Source organism: Esox lucius, chromosome 22 (genome assembly GCF_011004845.1).
Source record: "Esox lucius isolate fEsoLuc1 chromosome 22, fEsoLuc1.pri, whole genome shotgun sequence".
NCBI classification, from domain to species: Eukaryota; Metazoa; Chordata; class Actinopteri; order Esociformes; family Esocidae; genus Esox; species Esox lucius.
In genome coordinates, this window is record NC_047590.1 from 18,955,104 (window position 1) to 18,978,474 (window position 23,371).

Below are 23,371 nucleotides of genomic sequence, written 5' to 3' on the forward strand. Positions count from 1 at the left end.
TGCAGGCCCCCAACCCGCCTGAGGGAGTCACTAGAGAGCACAATGATTGTTGAAGGAAATCACTGCATGATTAAGATGCCAAACCCACTCAATTGAAATAATTGATTCTTCCTTTAATTTAAATTCTAATTCATGTGGTTGTGAACTATACAAATTCAATACAAATTCCAGATGGAATCCAGAACAAACCCCAGCCCTGCACAATTAAATGGATGCTGTGCTGCTAAACACATTTTCTACCCTAATGTTTCTTTACTATGACAGGGTCATGTTCCCCTTGGGTACAACCATAGACTGTATAAATAAGGGACGACGCCCTTTCGCTCTTTTCCATTGGTGAAAAATGAAGCCACCAGTGTCCTGATATGGCGCTGACATCTTGGACTTGCGTCTGCACAGATAGCGATCTTGGGACCAGTTCTGCGCAGTAGTTATGCGCAGTAGCGAGAAGGAAGTAAAGCCGTAAAGCCGCGAAATCAACGGCCCCACCCCTGTGCCCCGCCCTCACTCTCCCTCGCAGAATGCGCATACCGTAATCAATCGCAAGTCCAAGTACAGTACAACCTTTGCTTGTTAAACCTAGACGATATGTTATAGCCTAACTTACATCATGTTTAACCTTAATTTAGAATAGGCCTAATACAAAAATAATTGGTAACTTCTAGCTAACGATCACCTGCTAGCTATTAACATGGCTATTAACGAGGCTTGTTGTCTTTTAGCTAACGTTAGCTAGCCCATTACATTTATTTACTAATTAAATAGCTTATAAATGTAACTTACCGAAAAAAATTCAAAGATCGATTGGAAATGCCAGATCGGTTAGCACAATGTACTGCAGAACAACCCATTATGTCCGTGTGAAATTATATCAATTATAGAAATTTTTAGATTAAATGTAAAGTTCCAATCTCCTCAGTCCTCCTGTCACGTCCTGGCTGTGCCCCTAGCCATCTCTGCGCTGGGCTCGGGGCATAGCCAGGACAGGACAGGAGGTGGCCTTTAGCCACCTCTACTCCTTTTTTTGGTTTCCCCAATTGGAGGCAGGTGTTAGTCATTGCCTCCAATTGGGGACCCTATTTAAGTTTAGTTTGTAGGCCCCAAGGCGTGGTTCATTTTGGTTTTGTTTATCCTGTGTAAGGAATACCCACGTCACTGGTTGCTGCCTTTTGTTTTGTTGGAGTCCTGCATTCTTTATTTTGTATTAAATGGATTACCTTACCTACCTCTACTCTGCGCCTGTGTCCTCTTCATCCCAGGACCGTGACACCTCCGAAGATTCAGTGGCTCCTCGGCTCAGATAGCTGTCAATCACAGCTGTGAATCACGACGTCACACCACCGTTTTTAGAGCATTAAATAACTAACTAAAAACAAACTTATTTTAAAAACAAACTCTTGAATTTACATTAGCGTGATACAAACTACAGTAAATGACAGAAACCAGCTTCGGAAAAAATATATTTGAAGGGTAATTTAATTGTTTAGTTGGTCTCGCGTCCCATTGAATAACATGGGGAGGGCGGGGTTTATGACCTATACTGGGACCACTCAGCAGGGGGCGATCGAGACGTTTTGGCTTCACTTTTCAGGGCTTGTGCGGTACGCTTGGGTACAACCAATTACTTAGCCACATAATGGAAGATCAAGAGCTGATAGCAATTCAACTCCCTAGTTTAAAAAAAATTAAAGCTTTGTGACAATGACACAAATATCATATTCACAGTCCAGATCCCTGCTACTACACAGACGAAAAGGTCAAATATAACACAACGCTAGTTCTAACACGCACAGTAAAACACATAATAACCACAGAGAAAATCTGTAACATTCCTCCAACAAATGTCTCAGGTGACTATGCTTCAACAGCAAAGTTAGTTCCAAGTAAAAATATCCATTCCAAACCATATAATTCCTGACAACCTTTTAATACAGTATACCTGCCTCTGATCCGTTCGCTCAAACCATTTAAACATAATATAGTCCGTTCTTTTTCTTGACTCTCCTATGGAAACCATTGCAATTATAACCTTTGGATTCTGTTTAACATTTTGAGGAATTATGATCATAAAAATGTAGCTTGTTATAAAATGAATGGCGCTATGGGAAACCAAAGGGTATCATCAGATGAGTTTCCATGTGAGAGCAGCCCAGTTATGTAGACCAACACTGACAATTTTTTAATGGATAAACAGCCAGAGTGAACTACATTAAAACCAGTTGCCACCACTAAGCGGCAACTGTCCCGGCGCCGGGACACCAAACGTTTATGCCACAAAGTGTGCAAAGTGTTGTAAATATATATTTTTTGTTTTAGGCACATTATATATGTGCAGAAAGCTTAGAATCTCGTTAATCGAACTACAGTACACAATTTAAAGTAGCTATTACGGCGACTAACTTCTATGCAAGTGTTTGAGAATAGTCAACATCCACAAAAATGGCACCAGGGTCGCTAGTTTGGTGTCTGATGGTAAATTGTGTACTTACAATGAGCCGTCTTATTCTGATTTCTTTTCTTGATGGTCCCAGAGATATAGCCAAGCATCGTTTTGTTTGATAAATTCTGTTTTTATAATCGAAAAATTATTCATGTTCTCCTCAGCGTTGTACAACAAAATCCAACTGGGAGCAAAACTATTCATGATATTCAAACCATTACTAGGTTTTAACACAACATAATTGGTATTCCTGAAAAGAAGAGAGTCTCTAGCATTTAACCAGACATAGTTTATCCTTCTGTGTTGCCTATATGCCTCGCATCACGAAAGCAAAGACATGCAGTCTGGCACCGGCTTCGCGCGAGCACATGTCTTTGGTAGCATGTAGCTCCCTCAAATGACAACCAATGGATTTGAAACTCGCTAGGTTGAGAGCACACGAGCCACACTTTATGGCAATTTTTTAACGATCACCATCAGACGCACACACAGGACACACCAACAGTGTGCACCACCCCAACAAATCTTCAACCAAACTTTACTATTGCGCAAGACGCACAGCTGTCGCTGCTCACAAAACTATACTCTGCATTTAAAGTTTAAATGGCTACTCCTAAGTGGAAAAGCAACATAGGGGACCAATTTGGACTAGATTTTTGGAAGAAATCATGGACTGTGTGTCAAGCAACTTGGTGAGTACAATAAGATAGATTGTTAGGCAATGTCATATAGTTTCTGAGCATTTACTGCCAATTGGGTCACGTCATTATAGTAGATTTCAGTTCATAATGTCCTTATATGTAACCAATTGTCTGTGATTTGGCAATGGGTTAGTGGCTGTTTCTTATAGCCTATTCATCCCCATATTTCTCCCTGAATAACCAACAGTGATTCAGGAGGTCCCTCTGGCTCTTGACCCCCACTGTGACGCCATCATCTGACTGGCCATTTCAGAGATTTCCCAGAAGTTGATAAGTCTCCCCCTTATTGGGGATAGATCACATATGATGCAAAAACCACATATGTTAGATCACCACATATGATGCAAACACCACACGTTAGATCATTGGATCCGCTTCCTTGTGGCGCCTCCTTTTAGTACCTTTATGAAGGAAAGCCCAACATTCCTGGGAGTGTGTAACCCTTACATTAATCACTTTTGCACTGTTTTATGTTCTGTGTATGTATGAACTTGAAAATCAATTGTGTCCAAAGTGTCTAATTTGGCACAAAGTGGGCAATCTGGAAAGGACACTTTGGCCTTGCTTTACAAATGAGTAAGTATATCACTGAATTTTATATCAAATGGCCATGGAACTTTACCCAGATCCTGCTGACATCTACTGAATCAAGTGGAAACTTCCTCCAGGTTCATAATCCATGTTTGGCCTTCCCCACTGCAACTCAAACATGATGAGTTATTTTACAAAGAACGCATGTTTTAGGTTTGTTTTATCTTCTGCCAAATATATTGTGTTATACTTTCCTGCATTAATGTATAATTCCTGCAAACTACAGAGTGTCTCCTTTCAAATGGTACTTAAATTTTTTTTATACTATATTCAGTTCATGAGCTACAAGCATTTAGATTTGGGTACATAATTTTAGGCGGAAATTGATTTTTTTTTTTTCCTGAAGTAACATTAATCCACCTTACCTATGTATTAATGGTGTAGCCCAGGGATCTGTACTGGGTCCTTTCTTGTTCACTATTTATATAAATAATCTAGATAAAAAAGTACAAAATGCTGAAGTCCACTTTTATGCAGATGACACTTATCGTTGTGCTTTGACCTTAGAGAAAGCTTTAAAACATTTACAAACTGCTTTTAATGCTGCTCAACATACTTTGTGTCAATTGAAGATTGTACTCAATGTGGACAAAACCAAACAATGTGTAATGTGATTGAGACAGTAACTTCATACAGTGGAGATAAAAAGTCTACACACCCCTGTTAAAATGCCATTTTCTTGTGATGTAAAACAATGAGACAAAGATAAATCAGGTCAGATCTTTTTCCTCCTTTAATGTGACCTATAGCGTGAACAATTCAATTGAAAAACAAACTGAAATCTTTGAGGGGGAAAAATTAAAAACTCACAATAACCTGGTTGCATAAGTGTGCACACCCATAAACCAATACTTTGTTGAAGCACCTTTTGATTTTATTACAGCACTCAGTAGGAGTCTATTAGCATGGCACATCTTGATGTGGCAATATTTGCACACTCTTCTTTGCAAAAGCGCTCCAAATCTGTCAGATTGCGAGGACATCTCATGTGCACAGCCCTCTTCAGATCACCCCACAGATGTTCAATTGGATTCATGGCTGGGCCATTCCAAAATGTTAATCTTCTTCTGGTGAAGCCATGCTTTTGTAGATTTGGATCTGTGCTTTGGGTCGTTGCCGTGCAACGACCAATCTTCAGCTTTCTAACAGATGCCTGAGGGTTTTGTGCCAAAATTGCCTGATATTTGGAACTGTTCATAATTCCGTCCACCTTGACTAAGGCCCCGGTTCCAGGAAAACAGCCCCAAAGCATGATGCTGCCATCACCATGCTTCACTGTGGGTATGATGTTCTTTGGGTGATGTGCAGTGTTGTTTTTGCGCCAAACATATCTTTTGGAATTATAGACAAAATGTTCAACCTTGTTTTCATCAGACCATAACACATTTTCCCACGTGCTTTTGGGAGACTTGATGTTTGTTTTTGCAAACTTCAACCGGGCTTGGATGTTTTTCTTTGTAAGAGAAGGCTTCTGTCTTGTCACCCTACCCCATAGCCCAATCATATGAAGAATACGGGAGATTGATGTCACAGGTAGCACACAGCCAGTACTTGCAATAAATTCCTGCAGTTCCTTTAATGTTGCTGTAGGCCTCTTGGAAGCCTCTCTGACCAGTTTTCTTCTCGTCTTTTCATCAATATTGGAGGGATGTCCAGTTCTTGGTAATGTCTCTGTTGTGCCATATTTTCTTCACTTGATGATGACTGTCTTCACTGTGTTCCATGGTATATCTAATGCTTTGGAAATTCTTTGGTCCCCTTCTCCTGACTGATATCCCTCTGATGCTTTGGAAACTCTCTGCGGACCATTGCATTTGCTTTGAGATGCATCTAAGAAAATGTTAGGAAAGTCCTACTAGAACAGCTGAACTTTATTTGTGATTAATCAGAGTCACTTTAAATGATGGCATATGACTTCTATTTTACATGAGTTTGAATGTGATTGGTTAATTCTGAACATAGCCACATCCCCAGTTATAAAAAGGCGTGCACACGTATGCAACCAAGTTATTGTAAGGTTTTTATTTTTCATTTTTCCCCCTCAAAGATTTAAGTTTGTTTTTCAATTTAATTGGTCACATTATGGGTCACATTAAAAGTAGAAACATTTCTCTTTGTCTTATTCTTTTACATCACAAGAACCTGGTATTTTAACAGGGGTGTGTAGACTTGTTATATCCACTGTATATAAAGGTAAGCTATTCCACAACTTTAGAGCAGCAACATAAAAGGCACAGTCCACTTTGAACATTAATCGTGACTGTGGAACACAAAAGCAGTTTGTTGAAAGACCTAAGGGGTCCTTGAGGAAGAGTGCTGGTTAAGGAAGTCTGAAATATAGGAGGGTGCTGATTCATGAAGGCGCATAAAAACGAAAAAGAACCTTAAAAACAATCCTATATTTAACAGCTAGCCAGTGGAGAGAGGCCAATACAGGAGTGATGCTCTCTCTCTTCTTTATTCTAGTTAATACCCTAGTAGCTGCATTTTGGAAAAGCTGAAGCTGGGACAAGGAAGACTGACAGACTCTCATATAAAAATAGTCCAGATGTGAGGAAACAAATGCATGAATAACTGTCTCCAAATCATTGAAAGAAAGAATGGGTTTCAATTTGGCAATTCCCCAGACATGGAAAAAGCTACCTCTGACAACAGCATTTACTTGTTTATCAAATTTGAAATCTGAATCACAAAGGTTTTTGCGTAGCTATGTATATTGTTGGATAGGGGCCCTATGTTAATAAAATTTACTTTGGTGGAGTTTATGGGGTAAATACAATAAGTTCTGTTTTTGTGTTATTTAATTGAAGACATTTTGTTTTAGCTGGCCAGTATTTTATCCAATAGTGATATCAGGTATTTCTTGTCATCAAGTTTCAGGGGAAGGTACAATTGTGTGTCATCGACATAGCAATGGTAAGAGATGTTATATTTTTGAATGATGGAGCACAAGGGAAGCATATATAACGAGAATAAGATCAAAAAGAATTAAAATAGCACAGTTTCCATTGTCCCTGAACAACAATAAATCATTTAACACATTAAGAAGAGCTGATTCAGTGCGATGGCGTGTCCTAAAACCTGACTGGAATTAATCCAGAGTATGGTTTTCATTTAAAAAGAAGGAAAGCTGGGGAAAAAATAACTTTCTCTAGAACTATTGATAGGAATGGCAATTTTGAAATGTGGCGGAAATTATTAAGAAAAGTTAAATCATAATTAGGCCTTTTAACAAAGTTCAAAAAGAGGGCTTAACTCACCGACTTTAAACTATGTCTCAGAAACAAACAAGAAATCTAGTTCATGAGATAACATTTTAAAGGTATATATATTTTTATGAAATAATGAAGAGCTGCATAGCAATTCAATGTTCTCTTTATAGTATACTCACAATTCTTGCAGTTCGAAAGGATCTTTACTTTCAGAAACATCTTGCTGTCTTGTTTCGTTTTTATATATAGAATGAAATGATGAAGTCACTTGAAACTTAACATCCCTAATAGTAACTGCAATGTAAAAAAAAATATATTCTGTCTAGAAAATATTACCTGTTCTTTTGATTTCTCTTATGCAGCCACCAAGTTATGCTGCAGATTAAAGCAATGAGAACCACTGAACCCATCACTGAACCAACCACTGTCCCTGGTAATAGAGAAGATGACAACTTTAGAATTCGGAAATAAAATGAGAAATGTCTATGTCCAGTACAGAGATGAATTTGGGTCACTGGAATAAATGCATACAGTGGGGAGAACAAGTATTTGATATACTGCCTATTTTGCAGTTTTTCCCACTTACAAAGCATGTAGAAGTTTGTAATTTTTATCATAGGTACTCTTCAACTGTGAGTGATGGAATCTAAAACAGAAATCCAGAAAATCACATTATATGATTTTTAAGTAATTAATTAGCATTTTATTGCATGACATAAGTATTTGATACATCAGAAAAGCAGAACTTAATATTTGGTACAGAAACCTTTGTTTGCAATTACAGAGATCCTACGTTTCCTGTAGTTCTTGACCAGGTTTGCACACACTGCTGCAGGGATTTTGACCCACTTCTTCATACAGACCTTCCCCAGATCCTTCAGGTTTCGGGGCTGTTGCTGGGCAATACAGACTTTCAGCTCCCTCCAAAGATTTTCTATTGAGTTCAGGTCTGGAGACTGGCTAGGCCACTCCAGAACCTTGAGATGCTTCTTACGGAGCCACTCCTTAGTTGCCCTGGCTGTGTTTCGGGTTGTTGTCATCCCAGCCACGACCCATCTTCAATGCTCTCACTGAGGGAAGGAGGTTGTTGGCCAAGATCTCGCGATACATGGCCCCACCCATCCTCCCCTCAATACGGTGCAGTCGTCCTGTCCCCTTTGCAGAAAAGCATCCCCAAAGAATAATGTTTCCACATCCATGCTTCACAGTTCACGGTTGGGATTGTGTTCTTGGGGTTGTACTCATCCTTCTTCTTCCTCCAAACACTCAGTCTGTTTGATTGAGTGTGTGGACAGGTGTCTTTTATACAGGTATTGAGTTCAAACAGGTGCAGTTAATACAGGTAATGAGTGGAGAACAGGAGGGCTTCTTAAAGAAAAACTAACAGGTCTTTGAGAGCCGGAATTCTTACTGGTTGGTAGGTGATCAAATACTTATGTCATGCAATAAAATGCAAATTAATTACTTAAAAATCATACAATGTTATTGTCTGGATATTTGTTTTAGATTCCGTCTCTCACAGTTGAAGTGTACCTATGATAAAAATGACAGACCTCTACATGCTTTGTAAATGGGAAAACCTGCAAAATCGGCAGTGTATCAAATACTTGTTCTCCCTACTGTACCATGACCCCTTATCCAACCATCCGTGACTGGAGGCAGAGATTTACCAAGACCTAAAAAAGACAAAAACAATAAATCAGCATGACATGTTCCCGGTTAATATAATGAATCCATCAATGCAAAACCTCTCACCAGTTAAGGAGGTTGGAATATTTACAGAACCCTCCTTGATGACGTAGCTGGATTACACCAAACCCCTAACCATGGTGTCATTGTCAGGTAGACTGGGAACTGCCTCTACTGAAGTTATGGTGACAGTAACAGTTCCATTGGGATGGGTGACATTGACCGTCGTACAGTTTTCCATGGCCAATTGCCCTGATTCATCCCAGGCCACTACTGGAGTAGGTTGTCCCGTGGCAGAGCAGGAGAGTGTTTACCCAAAGAATAGATTTGTCACTAGGAGTATGGGTCCATACAGTTCTATAGAATAGAAATCATAATTCACAGTGAGCACATATCAGCAATAGATGAAATAGATGCATAACACTGGACATTTATGAAAAGTTTAAAGGGAACTTCCTGTCTTAAATTAACCCTCTTATTTTACCATTAACTTGAAGGCAGGTCCTTCTACTGATAGATCCATCTGGGTAAATATTAAACAGACACTTGTAGCAGCTCTCATCTTCTCTTGATACTCCTCTGATGACTATAGAGCAGTTCTGTAGTCCCACATTTAGAAACAATACTTTCCTATTAAAAGGTGGCTTTACTTTTGGACCAAAACGTTTGTTGTAGGAGGCCACATTTTCATTCCCTCCTGGTGTCTCTTTTTGCCAGGTGACTTGCAAAGCATCTTTGGGTTCCATGAGTCTGCAGCTGAACTGAACATCTCCTCCAGGGTTACTATGACTACCTGCTGTGTTTCTACCAGCTGAGAGAGACACCGCAGTAACATTACTTACTATAATCTCTCTCACAGAAAAATACACACTTGAAACTATGAATCTTTAGGACACAATAATGATTGCTTGACATATGGGTCTAGTACTAAGAATGATCTGAAGTGTACAGAAGGAAGTGATGAACAAAAGAATCGGTCAACTGCCCTTTTCTGAATGTGTTGAATAGGTACAGCAATAACCTACAGAATGTGTGGCCATCAGTTTCACTAAACAGACAAGGCTGTTTCTCATTCCTCCAACTATGTTCACTGATTGCAGTAATCTAATAATAATAATAATTTATTAAACTTCTGTAGCGCTTATTATAGAAAATAATCACAAAGTGCTTGAAAAAGCAAAATAAAGTAAAATGAATACGATAGAGTACGTCTTGATTAGAACTTTCTGACAGAGCTCAGTAGTTATAATGACCATTAAGAGGAACATCTAGATGAATTAAATTATAGCTGTAGTGAAATAACCAGGTTTGTGAAAACAGTTGTGAAAGCAACACATTTAACAGAATAAATCAACTGTATCAGGAATTTGAGCAAATAAAAAGGGAGACAAATGCTGTATTTATATATGTATAAAACTGATTAGCTCACCTTCATACATTTTTTAGTAGCAGATTGAACAGGTAGTTGCAGTACGCTTGAACCATGGTGACAATTTGGAATACCTTCACAAGCCTGTACAAGCCAAATTTGAAAGAACCATTAAGATATGGCTCATCCCAAAGGTATGAAAAGTGGGTAAACTGACGGTAAGATTTCTTATAGTCTTTAGGCATTGTAGTATCAAAACCGGTCTAAACCGGACACCTATGCAGCTGGGCTCTGCCTCCTCCAGCTTCCTATTCAATGACTGTTGTTACAAACCCCGTGGCTCTAGCAGTCCAGGGTGGATGGTACAGAGACCTGTAACACAAAAACTCTTGCAAAGTGGAACAGTGAGAACAAAAGACACAGACAACCAAAGCTACTGTCAAACTTAAAACATTTATTATGAACACACGGTAAATGGGTTAGGGAAAAGGGGCTGAGCTGGAATACAGCTTGCCTGCCTTAAGAACAGCTTAGCTCACTACTAACCTATTCAAAAATACAGTGGGTGTTCCGCTCAGTTCAAACTAGTGTTTTCAGACAAAGTATCCCAATGTGTTGTGTATGCCCAAATGCGACTTGCTAAAAAAAAATAAAAAAAAATCCCAGGTACAAACAGAACACACAGGTTAAACAGGGACTAAACAGCAAACATTTGACTAGACAACACCAAACAAAACACCACAGCAATACATACCCACAAAAAGCTGGAAAAAGTGAGATGTATCCGCTAAAACTATGTGGTGTAAGAATAAACAATAGAAGTGTCTGCCTATCAAAAGATACATATGTCGAGTCTGGGTCAATATAATCTAACAGCATGTATGATAAAGCAAAAGAGTGCCTCAGAAGATCCACTGACAACTGCCAGGTTGGACACACCAACGGCAACAATCAGGAACATAAGGGACAACTGTGTTTAGGGCAGAAGGAGGGGAGAACACAAATGCACCTACAGGGTACCTGCCTGTGTAACAACTGTGTTCACATTTGGAGACAAATATGACACATCAACGCGTCCACATTGAAATTTGAGTGATCACATTTCACCGATTAGCAGCAAAGAAACAAGTCATACATTTCAGTGTGGTCAACTGGGAAGCAAGCATGTCATTGTATCCTGACAGTCACCGTCCACAAACATATCAGCATCCCAGAGGTGTCACTCCCCTTCCCAGAGGAGTCACCCTCCTTCCCAGTGGGTCACCCCCACTTCCCAGTGGGTCACCCTCCTTCCCAGTGGGTCAACCCCACTTCCCAGTGGGTCACCCTCCTTCCCAGTGGGTCAACCCCACTTCCCAGTGGGTCAACTCCCCTTCCCAGATGAGTCACCCCCTTCCCAGTGGGTCACCCAGTGGGTCTCCCCCCTTCCCAGTGGGTCACACCCCTTCCCAGAGGTGTCACTCCCCTTCCCAGAGGTGTCACACCCCTACCCAGTGGGTCACCCCCCCCCTTCCTTTACAGAACAACAAACAGATTAACAACTTAACCGTTTCTTCTGTCCCTCTGACCTACGGCTACAGTAGCCATCTGTCCAGTTCATTACTTCCTCATTTGCCTCCAGAAACAACAAGATCCTTTTCATGTATTGCAAGCAAGCCATTAATAAAAGTCTCTTGGTTATCTTTTTGTAAATGATCAAATTTCCTTTGGGCTGGTGTCATCCGGGGTGTCATCCGGCGAGGTAACCGGCATACATGATATCCTTGTGCCACCGCGTTCCAGCAACAACTCTGGCTGTGGCGGGCGCCTCTAACCTGTCTATGAATAAGACAATCAGAGTGAGTGTTTCATCTGGCGTGTTGGCACAGATTTACTTCCTTGTTAATGGAGGGGATGTAAAGAAGCAGACTGGCTGTTTCGGATGAAGCCTGTGTTGATCTACGACTCTCCCGACTCCCCAGGACTGTTGGAGTGGGGGCACAAGGTCGCACAGTCATCTAAATGATACAGGTTTATAATTCTTTCATAATTATTAAAAACAAATAAAAAATGATGTATTTTTTTATTTAAACATTTGTTTTAATGAGCAGCACAGAGCAGCTCAGATCATGTTTTTGCTATAGTATACACACCATTTTTACAGTTCGAAAGTAACTCTGCTTTCATCAACGTCTTGCTGTGGTGTTTCATTTCTGTATAGAGAACAGAATTATAATGTCATCTGAAACCAAACACCCCTAATCATAGCTTCAATGTAAAATACTTCAAAGCAACAAAAAAAAGCTGGCATCTCGGCAGGAGAATATTACCTGCTCCTTTGAGTTTTCTTGCACAGACACCAAGTTATGGTGCAGATTAAAACAACAAGACCCAAAGAAGCCGTCACTGCTACAACCACTGTCCCTGTGAACAGAAAAGATGAGAACATGACATGCGTATGATTCACAGTCAAAAGGAGTCCAGGACAGAAATGAATTTGGGTCACTGGAAACTCTACATACCATGACCGCTTATCCAACCATCATCAGTGACTGGTGACAGAGATTTACCAAAACCTCAAAAAAAAGAGACATTACATGAGCATGAGATGTTCCAAGTTATCACAATAAATTCATTGAAAATAAATCTTTCTTACCAGCTAGGGTAGTTGGAGTCTTTATGGATCCCTCCCTGATGACATAGCCGGATGACGCCAAACACCTAACCATGGTGTCATTGTCAGGTAGACTGGGAACTGCCACCGTGGAAGTTATGGTGACAGTAACAGTTCCATTAGGGTGGGTGACATTGACCGTAGTAGAGTTTTTCAAGGCCAATTGTGCTGTTTCATCCCATGTCACTATTGGAGCAGGTTGTCCCGTGGCAGTGCAGGAGACAGTTAATCCAGAGAAGAGGGGATGTGTGTCATTGGTTTGTGTGACTAGGAGTGTGGGTCCATAGAGCTCTATAGGGCAACAGCAAATGATGAATCACAATGAGCACATTCCATCAATAGATTAAATAGATGTAAGGCTCTGGTACATTAATATAAAAATCTGTCTTAAATTAACCCTTATATTTTACCATTAACTTGAAGGCAGGCTCTTCCAATGATAGATCCATCTGGGTAAATATTAAACAGACATTTGTAGCAGCTCTCATCTTCTCTTGATACTCCTCTGATGACTATAGAGCAGTTCTGCAGTCCCACATTTAGAAACTCCACTTTCCCCTGGAAAGGTGGATTTACTTTTGGACCAAAACGTTTGTTGTAGGAGGCCACATTTTCAGTCCCTCCTGGTGTCTCTTTTTGCCAGGTGACTTGCAGGACGTCTCTGGGTTCCATGAGTCCGCAGCTGAAGTGAGCGTCTTCTCCCAGTGTTACTGTGACAACCTGCTGGGTTTCTACCAGCTGAGAGAGACCTGCATGAAGACAGTGACACAGGTGTGATTTTAGGATGAAAAGACACTCTAGGATCAGTCCAGAACCCCCAGTGTCGATGTAGAAGTGAGTGATGTGAGTCAATGTGTTGCAGGTCATCATGGGCTGAATGGGGGATCACAACACAATTCAAACAGAGTGAGAACTACTTTGGCTTTATGTGTTGCTCCACTGGGATTGGATCACTGCAGTAACATGAAAACACACTTGCATCTTTAGAATACAATAAACACAACATAGTGGTGTAGTACAAAGAATGGTCAGAGGAGGGAGTACGGAAGGAAGGAGGAAATGATAAATGAAGGAAATGTTCTGTAAGTGTTGAATAGTTAATAAAGTAACAAACAACAGAATGTGTGGGCAACAGTGTTACAGTTCATAGATGCTATTTGTGGTGGACGTAAACTTAATAAGAAACGTTAGTCAATTTAACACAATGTTTAATGGTGTCTAGTGAAATATTCAAACTTGAATGTGTGACAAAAATGATCTAATGTTGAAATGCTATACTAACTCACAGCTGTTTTATAGTTCTGTGGCATAGTGGTTAAAGACACAGCCCCTTATGTGGGAGACCAGGGTTTGAATCCAGGGAGGGCAGTAACATTCATCACTTTTAATTGCGGGACGACTGAACTAGGCTTGCCTGGTTCCTTTTCTGGTTGTTGGATGATGTAGAAACCTTTTCAAATTGTTCAGAGAGGACACCCACGAGTTGCACAGAATTCTTTATGAACATTTGAAAAATAAAAAACTGTTTGGCTCTGAAGGCAGGCAACCCTACCCACTGGGTTTACGAATTTCAAGGGATGAGTAATGGCCATTCCAAGGTCTGGAAAATATGTAATACATGCATTTTAATGTTACAGCTAGGGTTAAGGTTAGATATCACAGCACTGGGGTTAAGGTTAGATATCACAGCACTGGGGTTAAGGTTAGGGTTAAGGTTAGATATCACAGCACTGGGGTTAAGGTTAGATATCACAGCACTGGGGTTAAGGTTGGGTATTACAGCACTGGGGTTAAGGTTAGGGTTAAGGTTGGGTATTACAGCACTGGGGTTAAGGTTGGGTATTACAGCACTGGCGTTAAGGTTAGGGTTATGGTTGGGTATTACCGCACTGGGGTTAAGGTTGGGTATTACAGCACTGGGGTTAAGGTTAGGGTTAAGGTTGGGTATTACAGCACTGGGGTTAAGGTTGGGTATTACAGCACTGGGGGCAGCTGTCTCTGATTGGGGCCTATCAAAAGTGGAGCGAAGAGATGCCTAGAGCCGCCCCCAGCCATGACCTGACAAACTTTTGTCCCCCCCTTCGGTCTTGGCCTTACCTTGGTCTAGTTTTAGTTGGTCTTGAACACAACAAAAGTTATTTGTCTTCTATAGTCCGTGTCAGGCAAAATGTACCAGTTGTAGTTGTTTAAGGTGAAGTGATCTCATTTCAGTGATCTCATTTCAGTGATCTCATTTCAGTGATCTCATTTCAGTGATCTCATTTCAGTGATCTTATTTCATCGATAAGTCATACATTTCAATGTGGTCAACTGTAGGTCAAACATGCCTTTTAAATACAAGGGAAGCATGTCATTTTCTACAGTAAGGTAATGTAGTATGTTGAGGACCGACTACCTTGTATCCTGACAATCACCGTCCACAAACATATCAGCATCAGCCAAGTCAGAGCAGAGACACACATCTTAGTCTACAGGAGTGGCACCAAGTCTCACGTTGGATTATTCATCCAGGTTTCTGTAAGAAATAACCCAACATTTATAACTTATTACAATGTCACCAGTAAGTCTGTTTCTCTTCTAAAGAGTTCAAACAAGTCAAAAACCCATCTCAAAAAGCCCCCCACCCCACATACTGGTGTTTGTGTGAGTGAGTTGAGCACTCCAGGGGGTCTGTACCTCTCTTTACAATTTAGACTATGTAAAACTTCTCCACTTGGTTTTCTAGAAAAGCACTTGATGCAGAATCACTTTCTCAGTATCAATTAAAACATAGCCAAACTTAGTAAACATGTAAGGAATAACAAAAGTATATAACAAAATAACAAAAATTACAAAACTTTTCACCCACTTATTCCATAATGCATGAGATTAATATGATTACTTCTAATCAAAAATCACACAAACTGAACAGTAACATTCTCATTGTCACTTTTTATCCCATCAAATTAGTTATTTCTTAGTTAAACCAAATCAAAATGGTAAGATGTATTCTACTCAACCATAATCATGTTAGATTTTGTATAAAACAAAAACCCAAATTAGACAAACACTGTGAACTGACTCTAAGGGATGCTGGTTTTAACAGATGCCAATTTTCTTTTATAACTATGGAAACAGAAAAACTAAATTCTTCACGTAACTCTTTAAATACCTATTTAATTCTCTTTGAACTCTAAGTTCAACTCTTTTTCATCATAGATAATAATTTCATACAGTCCCCCCCTGCTTTCACGACAGAGTCAACAGAAAATGACACCAAGCTTGAAAGCAGAACTATTACAGGACGGATATGAAAAGAAAATCGATAGTTGGGATGAAGCTAACATTCATTCTATAAAGAGTTGCAAACTGAATATCCGACAAAAACAAATGAAAATGATAAATACATCCACAAAGAAAATCAAAAAAACAACTGTGCCACACGGTCGCTCGTGTGCAGGAATTAAAACCCATAAAACCCATAAACAAAGTTGTCTCACCCAGCAAAACTCCCAAATTAGCATATCAAAATGTGCATTCCCACAGGCAATTGCAAAACTAAGTTGAGACAACACAAACATCATGACTCAAGTAACCTCCTAAAGTCTAGGGAATTAGTCCAACTTTAATGCATGTATATGTTACACCAAAATAGTGGTGATCAGCCAAAGTCAAACCCACAACTTTCATGACTATTTCATGCACAGACATCAAGATTGTTCTAGTTATTAACAATGGGGGACGACTGTAGATCTCTACCTTCAATACAAGTAGGTTTCAAAACCATACATTTCGACATGAAGCTATTGAAAGGAAAATACATGGAGCTTGCGCTTAACGTTTGATTAACACAAAACTGAACATACATGTTGGGGAAATTAGGTGAGAACAGGCAGAACATAGTTCTAAGCTACTTTGATATGAGGGGAAAGGTTGGTAAAGGCTAACCCAGGGGGTCTGCCCCCCTTCCTGGAGCCAATGAAAGTTACCACACAAAAACATGACATGGTCTACAGACTGTCTGTAGTAAGAGACATCATACACCCAACTTAGCAGATATCCCACTCCTGACACCAATGTAGCATCTGGTGGGGCAGTGTCTCTAACCCACAACCTTTGTCTCCCTAGGCAGAGAAACTACCCACTACTCCAAATAGGGATATCCCATTTAAACTGAAAGGTCAGAGTTATTGCTCTACCCATCTAATATCGTTGCTGTTCACAAAAAAAATTGCTTATCTTATCAACAGTAGGGGGGAAAACTTTCAAGATAGGCCAAGTTAACAGAGAACAGATGCATGAAGTCACTAAAATCAAGGAACAATCAGGGAGTGATCCCCAGGATACTCCAACCTAGATCTCTAAATACAGTCACATCAATCTACCCCATTTGTAACCCCCCCCCTACAGGTGGATCAGCGTTACTGCGTGTTCCTGTTGGATCGCCCGTGGCGAGGCCAAAGAGGCAGCCGGAACTGTCTCTATCGTTGCGGGAACATAACATCTAAACAGTCGTTCTCCTGATTCCCACTGGTATCTTCCCAAATCCAATGTCCAGTCCAACGTCCATACAGGTTGCATGAAGAGACATAGGGGCACAATTCCCCTACTGTCAAAAACAAACAAGACATCTTTCTCGCATTTTGCACAGACAGTTGCACAGAAACCAATTCCACCAACAGAGAGCTGCCTAAAATCCTGCACGAATCGCCCCACAATAAGCTAACTGCACGGGAATTGTTGTCAGGACATGGAACAAAACTACAGTTGCTATAACTGAAATACCCTCAAAATAACTTCTAGTTACCATTCTTTCTCAAATCCATCAATTGTGATATACCGAAACCAACCACCTAGTTTACTAAATCCTACGAAATGGTATAAATGCTGTATACTCTAAATATGTCAGAGAGAAAAAAAACAGGGTTGTGTTGAGGAATGATCTCACTGGTTGATGCTTTCTGGTCCGTCTCCTCTGACCGTCAGCACACCTCCCTCAGGCGGTTCAGCGTTCCTGCGTGTTCCTGTTGGATCGCCCGCGGCGAGGCCAAAGACGCAGCCGGAACTGTCTCTATCGTTGTGGGAACACAACATCTAAACAGCCGTTGTCCTGATTCCCACTGGTATCTTCCCAAATCCAATGTCCAGTCTAACGTCTAGTGGTAGCTTCATAAATGTAAACGTAGCGGTTAGCATAGTCTCTTCCTCAACCCCGGGTCTGTAGTCTTCTTTGGTCTCAGTCGGTGCAAACACTGGAGATTACAGATCTGGTATGTACTATTCTCCCCTTATGGACCTTTTCTTGACCCGCGTAGAATCGCTCAACACTTCTAAAGTGGTGCAAAATGGCCTACTGCATCACCACGTTCACAACGAAAAGGTCCATAGAGCGAAACCAATCAGGGGCTATCTTGGCCATCAGCGGGTTTGGCTACGTCGATTGTAGGGAAATGTTCTCCGATGATGCAGTGTTGCCAGGCGGGATGGGACCACGCAAACCTCCAAAGAGTCCCAGCGATCGGCCTGACGGAACACCGCGGGAGGGTGGGGGCGGTCAGAGGGACGATCCATCCAACCTGAGCAAGAGGAACTACAACACAGAAATCAATAAACCCTACACAAACTGTCCCAAAGCTTCCATCAGTAACCACTTTCTACATACTGTAGCCTACACCTTCCAAATAATACCATACTATACCTTCTGCAACTTCCATACGACACCTCTGCCATATTCCTCCAATCTGCCCGGCAGGCCACGCATCCATCACTGAATGAAAATACCATTAACCGGAAAACCTAATAACTCTCAAAAATACTCTCAAAAATACTCATGCCCAGACAACAGAAACATTAACTTCGTCGCCAAATACGTACCACAACGCTTACCCAACATCAAATGCAGCAAAAAAAATGTGCGGCGAAACAAATCCATTTGTATTAATACATCTCATTACACGTGAGCGTGCCCCTCACGCCAGAACCACTTAAATTTAATGTGCCCTAACACATGTACCCGTGCCCTAATGCATAGAAGTGCCCCAACACTTTCATCTCAATTAACGTGCCCTAAAATCGCTAATAGACCCGTCGGCCCGTAAGTGAGAAGCTCAAGGCCCTAACCTTATCTGCAGATTTTAAATGTGACCCAACACGTATTTATAGTGGAAAAGGGGTGTGGTAAGTTGCTGGCCATCTGTCTTGTGTCACATATGTTTTACCTAAAGGGAGGGCTGTCCCCCCCACCTTATCCTTCCTGCCAGACATTACCCAAATGTACCTTAGTTCAACATTTCCATAACACATTATGTTAATTCCTTAAGTCTGACAGATAGGCTACTGAAATGTAATTGATTATAAAATGAAGTGACCTACCCTTGGACTTGTCAACCATGGTCATCACCAGACCTCGGCTTTCGGGTCTCTAGCGAGCTGAAAAACAAGAACCTTCAGGTAAGCATTTTCACAACTACTATATACACCGATCAGCCATAACAATTATGACCACTGACAGATGAAGTGAATAACACTGATAATCTCGTTATCATGCCATCTGAGCGACTTTGACAAGGGCCAAATGATGATGGCTAGACAACTGGATCAGAGCATCTCCAAAACTACAGTCCTTGTGTGGTGTCCCCTGTCTGCAGTGGTCAGGACCTATCAAAAGTGGTCCAAGGAAGGAAAAGCAGCGAACCCGCGACATGGTCATGGGTGGCCAAGGCTCAATGATGCACTTGGGGAGTGAAGGCGCCCATCTCATCAGTTCATCACATGCCTGTTGTTTTGTTTATGTAACCATGTGGAAATTGTCTATGTATTGGGCATTGTCTGGTACCATTTTCTTGGTTTTGCCACTAAGAGGATGACATAATCACGCAGCACAAATAAGGATAAAAAACCCCAGAAATGAGTCAGTCAGTTACCATTTGCAAAGACCCTGAAAGGTCATGGTTAAAGGTGGAGGAGATTCAGAAGTTTTGTTTATGCAATTTATGGTCAAGGTTGATGGATGGTTAAGGATTTTGTTAGTGAACCACAATCATCACACCTACAAATAGCAAAATTGTAAGTTGGGTTCGTTTACATACATTCAGTTACAGGGATATAATGTAGTTATATTGATTCAATTGTATATTTTTGTACATTGGTAAAGTTTATTCAATGTTAATTTAAAATGAATAATGTACTTCACAGACAACAGGAACTGAATAAAGTGAACCAGGACACGTGTGGGGAAAAGCATGTGCGTCACCTCAAAGTAAGTGAGGAGGTGATCGATGCATTCCAAATGAATAACATTTTATGTTTAAGTACGTGGTTAAGATGACTAATGTTATTCTTTGTATTGCTTATAGAAAGTGCCACTACTGTACATTTGTACTGTTTTATTTTATATGTTTTTAGTTTATTTAAATTGTCAAACACTAGGAGAGCTGTGCACCATTTGGTGGACATTATTCCGATTTCAACTTTTTTTTCTATTCACTATCCAAATAACAGGACTCAAATTGTGATTTGTTGCCTGAGCATCCTCACGGCCTACATTTACCACACACACCTGGACCCCATTTGTGATATTCCCCCCAGTATGTGTTCCCTCTGCTCCCCTGATCTTCGTGTGTAATTGTCTCATGCTACGAGTTACGTCGGATTTGTTTATATTGTTACTTACCCAGACTGTTGGCACTCTAAGTTGTTTTTCTCTTGTCCGTGTGGACAGAACTAAATCTTCCTTCGTGACTCCAATGTTCCGCTCATCATTTCCATGAAGTCCTGACATTTACCATAGGCTTACTAAAACGTAGCTACTGAAGGTTGTATCAGGCAACATTTTGTATATCCTGAACAAATCCAATTGCGTAATATGTTTTGTGCTATTTTGTTTCATGGCACAATAATGTAAGTTTTTCTTTCATTCGTGAATGAGATTGATACAATATCTATAAATATAAGTGACAATAACTGACTTTTGTTGTGGAAATTTCTTAATACAGTGTATTTTTTACTGATTAAAGGACTAAGTCCCTCTGTTTAGATAGATAGATGAATGTGGGGGTTCTGGCATTTGCTTAGGGGGGCATCATTGACTGGTGTCAGCATTTCAGATGCATCACAAAAGGTAAATGATTTGGTACAAGAGACTAAGGAAGGTGTAGAAATACTTCATACAGTTCATGGATGGGACCCATTCCCAGGGTTGACTTCTATGATTGGTCCCTGGGGGATGACAATATACAAGTTATTGACTACTGCCTTAGCCGCTATTGCCCTATTGGCTGTTTGTGGTATATTCTTGTCTTGTTTAATCAAACTATGTGTTTCTAAATTTGCCACACAGGTATTGGTCCAGGAACGTGTAAATGGGGAGTTAGACATTTCGGAGGTGTTTCCGTTCCCAAACTACTGGGATGATGATATCATAAAAAATCATGTTGTGTAAGATTGTGTTTGAAGATTAATGAGTTGATGATTTATGTCTTAGGAATAAAATTGGTTAAAAGTTGCATGTGACAACTACATGATCTTTCATGATATAGGGCGGATTGTTGTGGAAATTTCTTAATACAGTGTATTTTTTACTGATTAAAGGACTAAGTCCCTCTGTTTAGATAGATAGATGAATGTGGGGGTTCTGGCATTTGCTTAGGGGGGCATCATTGACTGGTGTCAGCTGATGAAAGGGTTACTCTTTATCTCCTTATCTGTTTGAACTCACCAGGGCATCTATTGTCTGTCCAGATACTGTAAGAACTCTTTAAGTTGAAGAAGGTATTTATGGCGGGAAGGAGAGCTGTCCTTGGTGTGAACCTTTGGGTAAACACTACAGTAAACATTATGGCAGGAAGGATAAGGTGGGGGAAGATAGCATTTGGCTTGTGTGATAGAATAAAGGGAATGTGTCCTGATTGATCTGGAATGTCCAGGATTTGTCACACCCCTCTCCTGTCTTTAAATACTGTCGATTGCCTGTTTTCATTTAGAAACTATCCACCGTTACTTTGTAACCTGTATACTTTCTCCTTGCAAGTTTCATTAAACCGTTTATTGCGCAATTGATTTCTCCTGTCTTACCTACCATTTTCATAGAATTACTTGGATTTTAGAAATTGCCATCACACTTTTTCATCAGGTAAAAATATGAGAGAATTGTGGTAACATCTACTGTAACCGATATAACCCCAAAAAGCATGCACACATACATACCTCAAAAATCCCTCAGAAACATTTGGAATATAACCATAAACAATTTTATTTTAGGCTGAATATAACAAAGCTTCTAAAGTTTGTGGCCAACAAAGTATGTCTATCCTGAATAATTCCTAATGCCTTATTTGCTTTGACTGCAGCGGGGCTCCAACACTGGTCACTGTGTGTGCGAGTTTGTGTCTCTAACCACTACGCTATTTAACTAGGGGTAGTAAGTTAGTCAGTCAATTTCTCACTCACTCTTACACTCTTGCTCAACAGTTGTTGGTTTATTTGTCAGTAAAGTGGTTCTCAGGCTTTTGCAAAGTATCTGGAAACAAGTTAATGGAATATTGATTTAGATCCGCAAATAAAGCAGAAAACACAAATAACAAAACAGAGCTACACCGATAGACCAGATCAGTCTCTTAAATTGACTAAATTGTCTTCTTAATGTCTAAACAAACTACTAGAAATAAGCATCAGAACCCCTGATTTGTAGGGTCCTGTAAAGCTCAGTTTGCAGAGCAAGGAGCTTGCAACATTGTAGGTGAGGTTCCCACAGGGGACTAGGTGGGAAATGTATGCACAACACTACTGTAAGTTGTTCTGGGTTAGGTTGTTAGCTGAATGATGTACATATTAACTTGTTCCACAGGGTTTTGTGTTGACTGGAGCCTGTTAAGACTTGTCCTTCATCTACACACAGTCTACACCCTTTCCAGTAATTATTTTGTTGACTGTAGAACTATGATTAGGCTTTTGATCAAGATAAAGACAAATGTGCTGATTTTTATTTGTTGTTTGTATTTTATTTTGTGTGGGGGGAATTGCCTACAAGAATTGAACACTGACGCTAAATTGACTGTTCATTGAATTGATGACCCTCCCTGTTATAACATCATATGAAATATAAAGCTCAAGGTTGAATAAACAGCTCTGGAAAAAATTAAGAGACCACTGCACCTTTTTCTTAAGAAACCACTGCAATTTGATGGCTTCTGTTCCTCACTCAAAACTTTCCTGTTCAACTTTTTTGTAAAGAAAAAAAAAATGTGCAGTGGTCTCTTAATTTTTTCCAGAGATGTATATCATAAACATATAATAAATGTAACCCCAGTTTTTCCCACCTTATAAATAAATAATAAAATAGACAAAGTGTGCATGATGAAGAACAAAGCATTCTGTTGAATTAACTCCCCAAAAAAAAGATTATTTTGTATTGATTCCATACCGATTTTCATAGAATATTAACGCTGAAAACACACTTACCCGTTTAGCAGTGAATGGAGTTAATGAGAATATTTTAATTCTGTCCTCCGTGGTGCCAAACCTAATGAGGTACACTGATTAGTATATCAACGTTTCAGAAGTCTTCAAACTGACTGGGTGGAATGTGTTCTGTCCTGCCGTAACAAGAGGCGTCAGATAGAAAAGAGGCTGTCAAGTCAACTGTGGAGCGGTTCAGAATATCAATGGAGCGCTGTTGCATGTAAAACATGGACAGAACTATACTACAGTCACCTGACACTAAACATGAGATAAAGGTGA

At 40.2% G+C, this 23,371-nt stretch overlaps 3 protein-coding genes across 6 annotated transcripts in view; all 3 read right to left on the reverse strand.

Moving 5' to 3' along the window:
* Positions 1-8,751: 8,751 nt before the first annotated feature.
* LOC105009553 (OX-2 membrane glycoprotein-like) lies at positions 8,752-9,468 on the reverse strand. The gene is given in 3 exon segments (XM_010868975.4): positions 8,752-8,990; positions 9,118-9,411; positions 9,414-9,468. Coding segments are annotated over 3 exon segments (588 nt in total).
* A 968-nt stretch (positions 9,469-10,436) lies between these two features.
* Positions 10,437-23,272, reverse strand: LOC105009551 (OX-2 membrane glycoprotein). Of its 4 annotated transcripts, XM_020044204.3 has the most exons (10): positions 23,093-23,272; positions 19,007-19,063; positions 18,333-18,401; positions 15,051-15,170; positions 13,066-13,404; positions 12,638-12,946; positions 12,504-12,557; positions 12,312-12,405; positions 12,135-12,194; positions 10,437-11,965 (listed from the first exon to the last, which is right to left on the reverse strand). In XM_020044204.3, exons 4-9 carry the CDS (start codon positions 15,115-15,117, stop codon positions 12,140-12,142), a joined length of 918 nt encoding a protein of 305 aa, XP_019899763.3. In that variant the 5' UTR covers positions 15,118-15,170; positions 18,333-18,401; positions 19,007-19,063; positions 23,093-23,272; the 3' UTR covers positions 10,437-11,965; positions 12,135-12,139. The 4 variants fall into 4 exon arrangements, with proteins under 4 accessions (XP_019899763.3, XP_010867273.4, XP_010867274.4 ...); XM_010868971.5 differs by lacking the exon at positions 18,333-18,401; XM_010868972.5 differs by lacking the exon at positions 18,333-18,401 and having other exon boundaries at positions 10,437-11,999.
* Positions 21,779-23,371, reverse strand: part of LOC106024153 (OX-2 membrane glycoprotein-like) — a 100,567-nt gene continuing 98,974 nt past the window's right edge. Inside the window, exon 6 of the transcript XR_004575124.1 lies at positions 21,779-22,151. The gene's annotated coding sequence lies outside the window, so the exon portion shown is untranslated. The remainder of the gene's footprint in view (positions 22,152-23,371) is intronic.